Source organism: Alligator mississippiensis, chromosome 4, assembly GCF_030867095.1.
Source record: "Alligator mississippiensis isolate rAllMis1 chromosome 4, rAllMis1, whole genome shotgun sequence".
NCBI classification, from domain to species: Eukaryota; Metazoa; Chordata; order Crocodylia; family Alligatoridae; genus Alligator; species Alligator mississippiensis.
The window spans coordinates 159,742,506-159,758,695 of record NC_081827.1 but is presented as its reverse complement, the minus strand read 5'-3'; the positions used below and the strand labels follow the sequence as shown (position 1 = coordinate 159,758,695).

Sequence of the window (16,190 nt, the reverse complement as noted above, 5' to 3'; positions counted from 1 at the left end):
TGGGCCAAACGGTCACTTTTCAGATGGAGGAAGGTCAATCGTGGGATCCCCCAGGGATCTGTGCTGTGGCTGGTTTCCTTCAACATATGGCCCAGTAAAGGGAGTGCATAATGAAATCCTAAAGTTTACAGGCAATGCTAAATTGTTCCTGTCAAATCCTGAGTTGATGGTGCAGAGCTGCAGGAAGGTCTCCCAGAGCAAAGCGAGTGAGCAATGAAGTGACAGAGGAATTTCAGCGTTGACAAGTGAAAAGTAATGGACATGGAGAAAAATAACCTCAGCTCCACATACACAATGCTGGGCTCTGAACAGTGTCACCACTCAGGAGACCCTGGAGTCATTGTAGAGAGTACTCTAACAGCATCAGCTCAATATACAGCTGTGACCAAAAAAGAGACAGGGAATTGAAAACAAAATGGAACATGCCATTATGCCCCTGTATAAACCCATGGTGCACCACAACCTTGAATGCTGTGGGCAGCTCTGGTCTCCACATTTCAAAAAAGAGGTAATTGAATTAGAAAATGTCCAGAAAATAACAGCAAAGATGATTGGAGGGGCAGGGTAGGTGCTATCCCAGGAGAGTTAAAAGGCTCAGATTTTTCAGTTTGGAAAGGAAAAGCTGGGTGGGGATATGATCATCATCGGCAACCTTTGCAGTCAAGGATGATTGTCTTCCATGAGTGCCTTATCTGTGGGTCTGAAGATGGCTGATGAGGCCGATCCAGGATCAATAAATTTGTGTTTCCATGTGGGGTGGGTGGGTCTGGATTCTTGTTTCAGTCCCCAACACACTGTTTCTGCTGCTTCTGCTTTTCTGTCTCCTGTTGTCGTCATAAGATTTCAAAGTACTGAGATCCCTGAAGCAGACTCTTCTTCCATTTGGGGTAGTCCTGGGCAAGTCTTCCATGAATTAATGTCAATATTGCATTTTTTCAAGCTGGCCTTAAGGACATTCTTGAAGTGCTTTCTCTGCCTTCCTATTGAGCAAATGCCTTGACTGAGCTGAGGGGATATGATAGAGGTCTATACAATCATTCAGGGTGTGGGCAAAGTGAACAGGGAATTGTGATTCACCAAGTCCCATGATACAAAAAGTAGGGGGTACCCACTAAAACTACCAAGAGGCAGGTTTAAAACAAACAAGATGTAGCCCACAATACATTGTTAACTTGTGGAACTCATTGCTGCAGGAGGTTGCAGAGGACAGAGCCATTGGAAGCTTTTAAAGAAAAGTCATGGATGTATCCCCTGTCATTCCTAAACCAAAGATGGTTAATGCCAGGGCGGATATGACAGGGGGTGAATCATTCTAGACATGCCCCATTCATATGCTTTCTCTCTAAAGCATCTACTACTGCAACTGTTGGAGTTAGACTGCTGGGCTAGATGGGTTGGTGGTCTGATTCAGTACAGCACTTCTTATGTCTAGGCCTCTTCCATAGCACCTCTTCCAGGTGTCTCTCTCAGGGACCCACTCCATGACTCAGTGCTGCCATCCCCTTGCCAAGATCCAAACCAGGCTGCTCCTGGTTTATGAACACCAGTCACTGCAGGAAAGGCTCAAACCCCCACCATCATCCAGGGTCCTGCTGCACCAGATGCTGGACACACAGACAGTGAAAGACAGCTGCCACTTCAAAGAGCTTCAAGTCAAGGTAGATGATGGGTAGTGGGGGAATTGAAACACAAGGTCACACAGCAGGACAATGGCAGAGCTAAAAAGAGCAACCAGGTCTCCCAATCCAGCCCTTCAGCACTAAGCAGCGTCTTTCCCAAAGCCCCAACAAGACAGCCTTACATCACAATACTACCCGTGCCAGAGAAACTTCTGCTCTCTTGCCAAAGTGTGCCCATTTCAGCAGGACTTAGGAGAGAGCCACCCAGCAAGCTGGCCCAGGGGCTAAGTCAGTCGCAGGGTTTGCCTTTGCCTAGGAGGCCCCTCAGGCTGGTGTGAGGAAGGCATGCCAGCTTCTGCTGCCAGCCTTGCACTCAGCCACCTCCACCTCCCCAGCCTGAACAGCCAGCTGGGTCAATGGCAGTGGGATAGGGGGGCAGCCTCTACCATCAGGCTAGAGCAGGACCAAGCTCACATCTCTGGAGCCAGACACCTTCACTTCTCTGACCAGGTCCCCTTCCACTGACCACATACCCTGGAACAGTAGCACACGTGAAACCCTCCCCTTCGCCCTGCTACCCACAGGGCATTGCTCAGCCCTCCACTGGCTGACACTCCCAGCCCTGTGAGGCAGGAACAATGTGGGCTCTGTGCAAGGGTTCGCCTGGTGACAGGAGTCATCATGCACACACTTGGTCAGCGTCAACGCCATGGCTGGCACCCAGCTCTGCACAGCACGTAGGGCCCAGTTCTCACTCACCCTGCACCTGGCATTGCCCTTGCAAAACACCTCAGCATGGAGTCAATAGTGCTTTGTACCCACACTGCCCTGGGGGAAGCAGAGTGCTTCCAGGGTGGATGTGTGATAGAGGATGTATATATATCACTCTTTCTATATATATAAAAATATATTTTAATTTTAAAAAAATCTCTGTGAGGCTCCATTTTCAGCTTAGGCTTCATGAGCCCACCAGGGCCCTGGATATTCCCTGGGTTGCTAACTTGTCTCTGCTGCTTCTTCCCTGCCATTGCCACCCTCACTAGCTGGATTAGAGCTAGTGCATGTCTCCCATCACACCCCAGACAGCTGCACACACATGCCACTAATGCAGCATGGCAGCCCCTTTGGGAGGAGCCCATGGACAAGCCCACACATGCAGGTGCATCTGTGCTACATTGGCCAGAGAGATGTCAGCTTGATCTGGCTCAGCCGGCACAGGCTGACAGGTGCCCACAAGGGAAGGACCTGGGGCACCATTTACCAGGTGTAAAACAGAGGCTGAGCTTCTTCCACTGGCTTCTAAAGGGAGGAACTGAAGAGATGTAAAAAAAAACATGTGTGGGGAGAGCCTGACAGAGGGGCCAGCTGGCATCAGCCCACAGCTCTGGCTTTGCACCTGTCACCTCTGACCGCATCCTCCCACAGAGCACTTTATGCATGTGAGTGTCACCAGTCCTGGACCAATCTGCCAGCACACCGCTAACACTCGTATATCACAGAGCACACTGCTGACACGAGAGATCACATGTTGCCTCCTGCCAGCAGACGAGAGCCCTGGGATGAAGGGAGCAGGGAATAGGGAGTCCTAGCTCTGACTGGCCAGAAAAACTGGGATTTAGCTGTTGCTAGGCCATTGCAGAGAGCTGTGCAGTTTCCTGGGACACAGCCAACCCAATAGGCCCCCTGGAGGGAGCCCAGCTGGCTGACAGCCCCTCCCCCATGTTTATCAAGGCCCCAGCTGCCAGGGGGATTGCATGTGCACCGGGCTTGCTCCGGCTGCACGATGCTGCTGTGCACATCAAGCTGACGGCTGCTTATTAAATTCTTCCAGCTCCGTGCCCAAGGCAGCCACACTGCTAACACACCCCGGGCCTGCTCTAGTGGGGAGCGGCACTCAGGCAGGCTGGCATGAGGAAAGGAAGCCCAAGCAACGAGGTGGCGCAGAGGCATGTTGGGATGGGGAGAGGAGCCACTGGCACATGGGGCTCAAGAGGCTACAGAGGGGATGTGCTGTGTGCTCCCTGCACGCCAGTGGGGCATGGTGGGGGGATGCCATGCTCCGCAGGGGAACTAAGCAGGGCACAGAGAGCAGGGCACTACCTGTCGTGGGGGGTGAGGCTCCTGGTAGCTGGGCAGGATCTTGAGGATGACGCTGCCGCTGGCCTTCTTCAGCATCTCCTGCAGCACCTTGGGGTCATTGCCCACTTCCTTGCCGTTCACCTCCTTGATGACATCGCCCACGTGCAGCAGGCCCTGCTGGTCGATCATGCCGCCATGCAGGATGCGGGCAATCACCAGCTCACCCCGCTCCACCCGGAACGTCACACCCTGTGGCGGGTGGGAAGGGTGCAGGCATCAGCACCTGGCACTGCCACAGCCAAACCTACTCCATGGTCTCCCCAGTCTCAGGGGAGGGCCTGACCCACTCTCCCAAGCCTCACAAGAGGGCTCTGCCCACAGGGGTAGGAAAAGTGGGGGAGAGCCAGGGGAGGGCAGGCCAAGGGACTGGTCCCCAGGGTCCTGGTGCTGTGCAAGGGTGAAGCCTGTAAGAAGGGCGCAAACCCTCCTTCCAAACACACCATCCCATACACCCCCCCCACCATCCTATATACCCCCCACACCATCTCATACACCCCCTGCTGTCCCATAAACACCCCCCTTCACATGCCTACCCACATCAAGCGTCACTTACAAGGTCCATGCTTCATCCTCCCTTGATATATGCACCATGGGCTCCCCTCGAGCCCCACTGCCGACACACAGTGCTTTGCCACCATGCCCCGTGATTCCTCCCCACACACTCCTGGTCCTACCCTACGATCACCACCACTCCCTCACCCCTACATGCCCCCACCTGCTCCCTGGACATGGGGCAGTGATGACACTGGTCTCCAAGCAGCAGAGGTAACCAGGTTGTGTGGGGTGTGCCAATTAACAGACCTACAAAGTAGGACTCCTGTTGAGGGGAGAAGGGGAGCAGGCCGCTCCCAGACAGCTGGGCTAGCATAAAGGTGGAGGTAGGGGTAGAGGCCAAGCCCAAGCTGGGCTGCCACATTTCCACAGGTCTGGTAGCACCCAGGAGTTTCGTCTCTGCCAAACATACATGCCCCAGGAACACTCCTCCCACCCTGCCCCACCAGTGGCCAGCTCACCAGGTGCTCCCCAGCAGTCTTGCGGATCCCCACCATGCGCACAGCATCCGGCGGCACTGGCTGGTTGCTGAACATGGGGTCCAGGATGGGGCTGGGTGGGGGCGTCTCGTAGCTCTTGGAGGCCACTGAGTCGTGGGTTTCCAGGAGGGACTAGGAGCCCAGCATGAGGGCAGGAAGAGGCAGGGAGATATTAGGAGTACAGAAGGGGCTGCAGCAGCCACGCACAGAGCCCAAGGTGCCAGGAAGGGACAGCCCAACTGCCCACTCCTAGTCAGCGTGACAGACCAGATCCCCATCCGATCCCTGCCAGCGCACCATGGACTAGATCCCCAGTGTGGAACAGGCCAGATCCATGTAAGCACAGCACAGCACAGCACAGCACAGGCCAGACCCCAGACAGTGCAAACCAGATTGGATCCCAACCGAGGAAGCACCAACCCAGTCCCAGCCAGACTGACTCCAGTATAGCCAGACCCCTGGCCCACTCTGCAGATAATTTAGCTGCCCTCCCCAGGTGGCTGCCTGGGGCTTCCTGTTCCCATGGCCCAACTGGGACCCCCAGAGCCATCACACAAGCACCCAGAAAACAGCAGAGTTCCCGCCCCAAGCCACTGTGTGCCTCCCCACCCCCAGCCCCCACCCCAGGTTGCACCTGGAAGTGGGGCTCCTGCAGGATGTGAGCAAGCTCGGCGGCCACGCTGTTCTGCTCAGCAAGGTGGGCAATGTCCTTGAGAATCTCCTGCACCAGCTCCACGTTGTTGTCCCGCACAGCCTCCAGCCTGGTCTCCTCCAGCCGCTCGTGTGCCTGCCAGGATGGGAGGGGGATTAGACCCAGCCAGACAGCCCCAGGCAGCCCCTCCTCCCAAAGCCCCAACTGGTGCAAGCTGACCATGCCAAGCCTTGCTGAGGGGGCTTGGGGGGGACCCAGCACCTGCCCCCTGGTTGGCATGTGGCAGGGGCTGGGGCTAACCCCTGCCTGCAGCACCCTGAGCCCCAGCTCTGTAGCTGTGCTGGGGAGGAATGCCGCCTCCCCAAAGAACCTCTGTAGATGGGAGTCTCCTTGCTTACCGCATGCTCCCCAAGCCATGCCCCCTCCTGCAGCCACAAGCACCACCCTGGGAGAGGTCTGGGGGGATAGGTAGAGGCATGGCACGGGTGAGTGTTATAACAGGGCAGAAACCACACTCTTCTGTCCCCGGTGCCTTCTGACACGTCCCTTTAACGGGGCAGCTTCTTGTTTAGGCTGGTTGGGGGTGGGGCAGTTTATCTCATCCTCCAGAGTCCCCCCATCCCTCCCCCTCCCCAAGAAGGCCCCTTGCAGCCACAGCTCTGGAACAGCCCAGCAAAACAGCCCCTCATCAACCCCATTCCCTGGTGCTCTGCTCTGGCTGTTGGCTGCTAAGGACACCAGGATGGACAAGGATGGAGGCTGCTGCCTGCACCCCTAGGGGAGAGGAGCACTAAAAAGTGCTAAAAATAATACTGTCACACACAGGCTCACTCCCACGCACCAGAGCCTGCACGCAGGCAGCAAAAGACACAATGGTGCCAGCATATAAGCAGGCACACACACAGGCAGACAGACACTTACAAACACCCTGTTTACTGGAGCCAGAATATTCACACACATGCACACACCCAAAGGAATCAGCATAAAGACAGTCACACCACACACACAGCCCCCTATACAGCAGGACCGGTATATAGGTGGGCATACAAGTGTACATATGATGCATAGACACATACCCTTATACAGTAAAACCAACATACAGGTGGACACCTATACATACATGATGGAGTCAGCAAACAGATGGACCTATACACACATACACACTCACACATACATAGTGTCTACACAACGGAGCTGATATACAGCTGGATGTTAACAAAATGGAGGCACAGCACAGTTAAGTGCATGCATGCACATACTGAAGTATGCATGCACATGCACACAAAGCACCCAGCATGAATTTTCACAAGCACACAATGTAACTGATTCACACACGTGTAAGTGAGCTCATTGCAGCACATACCACTGCAGACAATCACTAAAGCACAACCTGCAACACACAAGCTAACATGTTCAGATACGGGATATACCTAAGCTAAGATGTATGTGTGTGCAAGTGTGCACAAACTATTATCTAGACATATACATAATCACACTTGCTACACGCGCACTTCCACAGCATCTGCCCATAGACTTCTCCCACACCCATTCATACCTATTTACTATCTCCTTTGTATGCATCCACTACATATACTGTACATCCACATCCAGCTCCAGAATGACATTCACACTCTTCACACATGCCCAAGATGAGTCACGTGCATTCACACATCACACATGTATCAACACAAGACGCCCCACAGTTTGGACATTTTGCAAGTGTTTTTCAGCCTAATGCACTTGGCAAAGTAGATTTAGGCTCCCCAGCTAAGGGCAGAGGCAGTACAAAGCAATATGTAGAGCCATAGCAGACATGCCATATTCAACCTCTACCCCTCGCTGGCCCAGCAGAGTCCAACCTGGTAGCAGCTGCCCCACCCAAGCCACAGGCACGGAGAAGCAAGGCCAGATCCTAGCTTAGCAGGGAACAGAAGAGAGAGCGAGGCAAGCAGGGATGCCTGGAGCAGGAGGAAGGTGGGGAGGACAGCTGGGGTGCTGCCCAGGAGTCTGGAAAGCAGGTTCGATTCAGCCATTGTGCCATCCGCAGCCACCCCATGCGACTGTACCTTAGCCAAGGATCTTACTATTGGACTCTCCATGATGCCTCGGAGGAAGATGAGGTCCAAGTCAGCCGCCCCCGTGGAGTTGGGGAGGTCGCTCAGGTTGTCCAGGACATGCTGCATTGCTGGGGAGGGTGCAGGGGGGCAGGAAAGGGCCGTTGTAAGCGAGAAGGAATCCCGGGTGGGGGGTGGGAGTACAGCGAGGGGAGCACAGGATGGGAAGAAATGGAGAACAGTAAGAAAGAAAGCAGCCCCATGGGCAGAGATCAGACACAGCTTCAAAGAGTGTTTGCAGAAGAGGCCTTTGGCCCACTGAGGCACACTCTGCCTGCCCGTGTGCCCCCACCAGCCCCCCAGCATTTCCCCTGCCTCAGGCATTCCCTGCCACCCAGCACAGTCTCTCATGGCCTCTTCCACCCCCAGCCTGGCATGAACTCAGGCTGGCCTTTGCATGAAAGATCTGCCTCCAGGCTGCACAGGTCCCTTCCCAGGGTCTTCTCCAGGAGGGCAACAGGGCAGGGAGTGGGGGTGGTGGGTCACTGACAGCCCATCACCTGCAGATGACTGCCCCTCCCCACTGCAACCAAGAGCCAGGTGCAGGGTCACCCAGGGCTGGGTGCTGACACATGGGGATCCTCAGCAAAGGGCCATTGGTGCCACTGCAATTAACCACTTCACAGTCATGGGCCCACCCATCCTCTGTCCCGCCCCCTCTCTCCGAGCAGAGAGCTCCTTGCCCAATCAGCGGCAAGAGTTTTCCCACCACCGTGCCACCCAATCAGAGAGCAGCAAAAAGGTGTAGGTCTTTTCCCCTGCTTAAAGAAACAGATGTCAGAATGGTACTGTGGCTGTGTGTTTGGCATAGGATACAAGGCTCTTAAAGGGACAGGTGGCAGGGGAGAGCTTGTCTAGGGCTGGAGTTGAAAAGGTGGTGCGTCTGGGTAGGAGATTTGGACACAACCTGAGGCTGGTCCAGACCCGGATCTGAACTTCCCCAGAATGTTGTGCCCAGGGACCAGCTGCAAATGTGAGACGTGGCCTGCAATCTCCCAGCATTCAGAGGGGGAGTCACCCCTTTGCCACCAGCAGGGACCAAAATGCACCTTCCCCCCTCTCCTGCAGCATGAGAAGAAAGGCAGCTCCACGGTTACGGAACTAGCCTGCAGTTTGGCCGGCATGGGTTCAAGTCTCTGCTCTGTTACAGCCTTCCCATGTGACCTTGAGTGAGTCACTTCGCTGCTCCAAGCCTCTGTTCCTCCTTAGTGAGGATATCAGCCTTTCCTGCACCATGGGGGAGCTGGGAGGAGGAACACATTAACAGTGGCAAGATGCACAGTCTATGATGATGGGGGCAGCTCAGAGAGACACCTGCACTGCTGGATTGGAGTGTGGTGCCCCAATGGGCTCCCCACCTAAGCACATATAACAGCCTTCAAGCTGCTGGCAAACTTCCTTTGAAGAAAGGCAATGGCAGAAGAATGGTCCCCTGGCCTCTGCATGGTCCTACATCCTGGTGAAAGGCTTGTGGGGTAAGAGGGCTACTTAACACAGCTCACAAAGACACTCATGGACCCAGAGGGACAGACTTCCATCTTCAGCTCCCTCTGTGCAAAAATGCAGCTTATTTCCTACCTACAGGGACTTTTTACCATCTTGTACCATCTACACGTTTGCCAGAGCCTGACGAAGGGACTTTGATCCCGAAAGCTTACAGAAAAGGACAATTTTCTTGCCATTTTCCAGTTGGATCTAATAAAAGGTATCATTTTGGAACCAAGAGTTCTAGTTTTCTGTATGTCTTTTTGTGGGATAAGAGGCTGGTCTAATATTACATTCACTGGTACTATTAGCTGCTGTCTGGTACAGGAAAAAATAACCTGGGAATGCTGAAGAGGCAATCAGGGCTTGGGGGATGCCATCACAGCCTAGAAAAAGGGAGATCCTGTAAGGATGGGGAGATTGTAAGGGGCTTGAGGTCACCTCTCTAGGTTTGTGGGGATGGTGGAGGAGCCCCAGCTGTACCTGTGGGCTCAGCTCCCCAATTGCAAAGAGTCAAGCAAGAGAGGAGGAAGAACATGCACAGATGTGTCTGTCACGGTGCTGGGCCTGGTCTAGCAGCCCCCCCTCTCCCAGCCAAGCTCATTAACAAGTGCAATGATGCAGAGATTTGGCTTCCAGCCACCAAGCACAGCAGGGGGGAGGGGGCAGCCAGGCTGGCGGGGAGTACAGGGAGGCTGTTTACTGTGCTGCATGGGGTGGGTCATGAATCCAACACTGCCTCATGCTCTTGGCAGGGCAGGGATTAGGAAGGCACAACATTGAGGTACATGGCAGCAACCAGGAGCTTCTCCTAACAGCCCCTGCAGAAGGCTGAGGGAGTGGGGGATCCATGGGCTATGCCAACGGTAAGAGATGGGGGATGCAACGAGAAAAGCAGAGCTGAAGCTGCAACAAGGGGTATACAAGGACAGGGAGCAGGAGTGGGGACTCAGTGCGGGTAGGGAGGGGGGTGGGTCTGTTCCCAAACTTACTCTGCTTAGCACAGGTTGTGGGTCACGGCTGTGAACAGAGACAATGTAGGCAAGTGGTTAGAGCCTTGGGCTGGAGTGCCAGATACCTGGATTCTATGCCCGCCCCTGCCACTGGCCTACCGGGTGACCTTAGGCATGTCACTCCCTCCCTGCCCTCCCCCAGTCAAGTTCTTTAGAGCAGGAACGGTCTCTCCCTGGGGGGGTTGCAGCACTCACAGTTGGGCCCAGCCCTCTCAGTTGCTATGGTAATGTAAAAAAACCAGTAATGTCACTGGTAGCTGGAGGGGATGTGTTTGAACACAAGTGCACATACCATTGTGGGGGGGCACAAGTAATGTTAGGAACACGTGGCTGGACACCACAACTATGTACGTACAGCACAAGTGTGCACTATGTGCAAGCACAGAGGTGTGCGCTTATGCCCTAGGGGGTAGGATTTGTACGCGTACAGGGCTTTTCACAGTGGGCCCCTGCCATGTGAGTAGGCACTCCTCCCATACCAGCATGCAGGGACATTTGAGCATACACGTGAGAGCTTAACCCCATGCTCAACTGTGTCTAAGCATGTGCACCCATGCCCAAATGTGGAAGTACAAGGACAAGCATCACCTCCCTGTACCAGCTCTATACATATACATGGGGACAAGCACGTACAGGCAAGAAAGTGTTGTTTATGGAGCCTCTGGGCATGGTCATAGCCCACCTGCAAGGGTATAAGCACATGCCATGAACTATGCAGGTTGAAAGCCCTTTCATTAGAGCCCAGAAGGAAAGCAAAGTAGAAATGGGAAGGAAATGAGCCCTGCCCTTCCCTGCAGGTTTCTGGAAGCTAGGAAGCAACCTGTGCCCCTCCCCCTCTCACCCCCAAAAAGGCCCCAGAGCAGCCCCTGCCTCCTCTGCCTGCTATGACAAAGGCAAGAGCTTTTCCCTCTGCTTCCTGTAGAACTGGCACCGTGTCCCAGAAGCCTCTATACTGGGACAGTGCCTCAGGACCCCAGTCCAGCCCCAGGAGCCCACAGTGCCGGGTGTTGCACAAAGCCTGAACAAATGGACAGTCCCTGCACTAGAAACCTTAGGCGTCATGGATGGGAAAAGTAGCTGAGTTGTTCTGCTGAGTCCAGAGGCTCTTAGTGTCAGTCCCGGAACCAGCCCCCTGCATGTGTGGATCCCAGCTGGATTTTGCAAAGAAGAGCAGCAAGCACCTAGTTCCCAGGGACTTTAACCAAGTCCTGGGCTCAACACCAAAGCAATCATTTGATACCATAGGGGACAGCTGCAGCCACACAACATGCTGACAGGGCTCTGGCAGAGACTGGCAGACAATGTGGGCATCCAAGCCTGCTCTAAGGCAGATCTAAGGCACTCAGAGTCTGAATGCTGCCATGCCATCCTTGTACCATGGCTGGAGGGAGCTGGGAATGGGTACTACCCCGCCCCTCAGCTGCTACAGCGGCAGCATGGAAAAAGTGGGAGCGCTTGTCTACATTAAGGAGTTTTGCACTGATATGCAACAAGTGTATCCTCCATGGAAGCACACTGCTCCAAAGCAATGGGAAAATCACATTCACACATGCCTTGCTTTACCTTGGCATAATGCACTTGGACTAGTATGAACAAAAGCGTTATGATAAACAGATTGAAAAGCAAGGCCCTAGCATTCAGCTCAACGCTTGTTATGAAAGGGTTATCGCCAACCACAGCACCCAGGGGTAGTTCCTGAAGAAGCCTCTGGTTCAGCTGTTCTGCAGGGGTCTCAGATAGGCTAGTGGGTCCCAGTCCTGCCAGGGGCCCATTCCCCCCTGCAGAACCCCAACCCCTACTCTGCAATTGCTCCACATCACATTGCTCTGCAAATATACCTCCATGCTTGTCCAGTCCAGGGCTGTTCAGTGCCTGGCACAGCCCATGCCCCTCAATCCCAACTTACAGCATCCCCCTGCTGGACCATCCCCCAGATCAGCTGCTGCCCAGCCATGCCCAGCCATCCGGCTAGCTCAGGCCCAGAAATGGCTGATCTGCAGCCCCTACTGCTATCCTATCAGTGCAATGGATTTTATAACAAAACTCCCTTGCTCCAGGCTTGAAATGCCAAACCTCATGACACATGGATCCTCAAAAGATGACAAGCCCAGATCCCCCTTGGGAAAAGACCCAAGGAAAAAGTGACCCTGCTCCCTCTGTCAAGATGCCCTCTTAAGAGCCTGACTCCGGGTGGGGATGCCAGCCCTTCTTGACCCACAGAGAACCTGGGTGGATCAGATATGTCTGCTCCTGGCACTGACTCTTGCCTTTTAAAAGCCACCGTCAAAACACAACAACACATCAATTTGGGACCCCCACTCCACGGTGAGGCAGGAACAACCACGCTGGATTAACCCCGGGCACCCTGGCACTTCTGAAATTGCAAGGAATACAGCTATAGGAGCCAATGGGGACATGCACATCCTGCCTCTCAGAGAAGTCCCCCTGGTCCCATTTGCTCCAGGCACAGGTGAGCAGCTCACTCCTATTGCTCTTCTTCAGCTCCTCTCTTTGACAGAGCTGCCTAAAGAAAACCGCAATTAAAATCCAACTTTTCCGACACCATCAACAGCTGCTGAGGTGTCAGACCCACATGGGAGCGAGCTGAGACACCAAAAGCCCAGGGCTCAGTGCACACCAGGTACTGGAGACACAGATTCAAGTCCTCTGAATCATCTGTGAGACGGAGTTATGGCGCTCTGCCCAGCCCTCCTATTTATCAAGTATCCACAGGCCAAGTGCTGCCTCCCCCCTGTCCCACACTGGAGCCCCTTGGGGCATTTCTCTATCCAGAGTCACTGCCTCTTTGGGAGGGAAAAGGAGAATCTTTACCCACTGCCAGGTAAAGAGCCTACTCTCAACCTCTCCACAACATCCCATTTGCCTGGTGCCCACCCCAGCTGACTCCAAGGGTGAGGTAGAGGGGCAGCAGTGGCTCTATGGCTCCCCTGGGAGCACACACACACACAATCTCCTTCTCCCCTGCCATCCTCCCAGTTAATACTACCCCATCCCCTTCCTTTCTCCCTTTGATGGAGGATTAGCCTGTTCAGCCACCCGCCCTGTTGCTGCTGCCTGCGCTCTTCCTCATTAGCTTCTCTGATGTCTCATGCAGCAAACAAGCTTGGACGATGGCCCCAGAGATAGCAGGGAAGACTTGGGGGGGGGGGGGGGGGGCTGACCATTCCCTCCCCACCCCCAATGCAGGAGAAATGGTGCTTACTGCCCACTGTCCCCATATGCAGATGTCAGGTACCCCTGGGAGAGCTTCAGCCCTACCTTCCCTGCGGAGTTCAGACTCTTCAGAGGAGTCAAGAGAAATCCCCTCCAAGGAGATGCCGCTAGCAGGGCTGCTGCTCATGGCTGCGGTCAGTCAGGGATGCTGAGAGTACTGCTTTGCTGCTGCTGCTCTGAGATACGGGTACCCAAGCCGGCTGCCACAGCGACTGTGTCTGGTTCTGGCTGCTCTGACAGCTCACCCGCCCAGGCGACAGAGCGGACCAATTTCACAATAGCAACAGCGTGGGGAAGGGTGGAGGAGGCAGAAGCCAAGCCCTGGAGGCGACTGGAGAGTAGACCAGGCGTCTCCCAAAAATGCCAGCCAATCAGACAGTGCAGTCTCCAGTGGCTTGATTGGCACAGGCAGCACCAGCACCGGATGGCAAAGGGGGACATGGGTAGCCCCCCTGGGGGTAAATTCTGATCCCACCAGCCATGCCACCTGGACAATTCATCTGGGCATTGCACGCCCTGCAGGCAACTGGTCCCCTGCCAAGACCCAGAGCCAGGGGACAGTAGGGGCCGGGCTGACCTATTCCAGGAACTGGAATTCCTTTCACAGGGCTGCACATAACTTAGCTAGCAGAGCATAACTTGGATGCTATTCCAAATGCTGGGGAGTCACTGGGCACGTCTACAGGTGTAATTAATGCAACTGAATAAACTCCAGTGCAATTTGCGCCAGACTAAACTAATCCGAGCGCTGTGTCTACACCCGTGCCCAGTGACAGGAGCAAACTGAGCCTGGGGGCAGCAGTTTAGGGCAGGGAAGCTCCTGGCCTGCTCTGGTCCTCTGCTGCAGCCAGGGGGAGCTCCAGACTCCAGCCACAGCCAGCCACAGGCACCTGGGCACCAGCCCCATGCTTTAAAAGGCTGCCTCAGGCTGTGTTCTCTGGCCACATGCTTCTAGTCCCAAGCAGTCTGCAGCCTGCTGGCACTGCCCTCCAGGCTCTCACATCCTGAGAGCCTGTGCCCAGCACACCATGGACACTCCTCGTTCTCCCCCCGGCAGTGACAATCAGCACTGCAGCCTTCTGCTAGCTGCTGCGCTAGCTGCGCTCCACATCAGCACTGACTTCCACCTAGGCCTGGTGGGCCTTGACCCCATCTGCCCCACCCTGCCACACAGCTCCGTGCTTGAGCCCATGACCCAGCTTGTGCCTCGTCACCCAGAGGCCATCAGCTACCAGCCCCTGGGCCACTTCCCAGACCCCGACAGCAACACGGACAACACCCACATGGATATCACCCGGCTGGCATGCACAAGCTCATGGTGCTCCAGCCCCACCACTTCTGGACCTGCCCTGCCAGGTGGGACTGATGGCACTGCGTTGTCCTGTGCACCTGGGGGGACAACCAGTGGCTGGAGTTGTTCCACATGACCCAGCCCACGTTCAAGGAGCTAGTCCAGCAGCTTGGCCCACATCTGGAGCACCAGCCCACCACCATGCACCAGCCCCTCCCTGCAGAGACCAACATGGCCAGCACCCTCATGAAGCTCGCCACACTGGCCAGCCTGCACTATGTCGCCCACCTGTTTGGAGTGGGGAAGGCGACCACTGGGGAGGCCATACTTGAGGTCTGCTGTGCCCTCCAGGATGTACTTGCCAACACTATGGTCTGGGTCACCAAACCCTTGGACGTGGTAGCAGGCTTCTAAGCACTCAGCTTCCTCTAGCGCATCGGAGCCCTCGATGGGACATACATTCCCATCACCTGCCCACCCCAGGCAGATCGCCCCTACTACAGCTAGCAGGGCTTCCACTCTGTTGTGCTGCAGGCTGTACTAGACCACTGAGGCTTCTTCACCAACATCTGCACTGGCTGGGTTGGCAGTGCCCAGGATGTCCAGATTTTCCGGAACTCTGCCCTGCCAGGCCTGGTAGAGAGCAGCTGCTTTGCACCAAGTGTCCCAGACTGGCAGCTGGGCAACGTGAGCATCCTGCCCCTCCTCATAGGGGATCCCGCCTACCTGCTGCTGCAATGGCTCACACGCCCCTACACTGGCCACCTCAACCAACACCAGGCAGACTTCAACCAGTGCCTGGGCCAGACCCACGTGCTGCTCAAGTGCACTTTCAGGTACCCTCACTGCCCACCTTGAGTTCGCTGAGGCCAACATCCCCTGGGTCATTGCTGCAGCCTGTATGCTGCACAATATCTACAAGACCCACAGGAAGCTCCTCTGCCCAGGCCCCACAGAAGAGGCACAACATGCCAAGGATGCCTGGCACTGGGAGCGCAAGCTGTGATGGTAGTGCTGATGATGCCCCACCCCCAAGCCCCGAGGCCCTGGGCAAGCCACACACCCAGCAGCACAGGCCACTCACAGACCACCTCCTTCACCACCCTGGGCAGCCACCCATGACCCCCAAGCCAACAGGGCAACCCCAAAACCATACCCCCTGCAGTTTGCATCAAACCCCAAACTTTATTTACATCCCCAACATAGCAACAGACCCCCCCACCCTCACAACACCAGACTCACTCCCTCCCAACAACAGCCCCCACCTCCCAACCCCAACATGCACCATCAATAAAGCACCCTCACCCCCATGGAAACGTGTACAGTGCATATGTGCAAGTGTGCAGGGGTGGGGACAGTGGGCAGGAGGTACCTAGGGCACAGAGCCCAGAGGGAGGCACCTGGCACCCCAGCTTTGGCCATCACCACCTTGAGTTTGATGCCTCAGCAAACCCAGCAGGCTAGGGACTGGCCTGGGGACAAGGGTGGGCACTGTGCAGCCTGCTCAGGCTGCTCCTCCTTTTCCATCAAAGGGCAGGGGCAGCAGGGCCCGCATGGAGAGCAGGCCCTGCCATGGGAGGGGGTGACATCAAGGGACCAAGATCTGGAACAG

General features: G+C 55.3%; 1 protein-coding gene across 2 annotated transcripts in view; it reads right to left on the bottom strand.

Moving 5' to 3' along the window:
- The window catches only part of MPP2 (MAGUK p55 scaffold protein 2), a 46,786-nt gene that overhangs the window by 14,188 nt on the left and 16,408 nt on the right, over nt 1-16,190 (bottom strand). Inside the window, exons 1-5 of one of the 2 annotated variants that reach the window (XM_059726885.1) lie at nt 13,333-14,019; nt 7,526-7,626; nt 5,424-5,576; nt 4,772-4,921; nt 3,720-3,947 (exon numbers count right to left, since the gene is read on the bottom strand). In XM_059726885.1, coding sequence (XP_059582868.1) covers nt 3,720-3,947; nt 4,772-4,921; nt 5,424-5,576; nt 7,526-7,626; nt 13,333-13,414 — 714 coding nt within the window. In that variant the 5' untranslated portion in view covers nt 13,415-14,019. Of the gene's footprint in view, nt 1-3,719; nt 3,948-4,771; nt 4,922-5,423; nt 5,577-7,525; nt 7,627-13,332; nt 14,020-16,190 lie in introns of those variants that run through there. The other variant, XM_059726886.1, reaches the window with a different exon arrangement.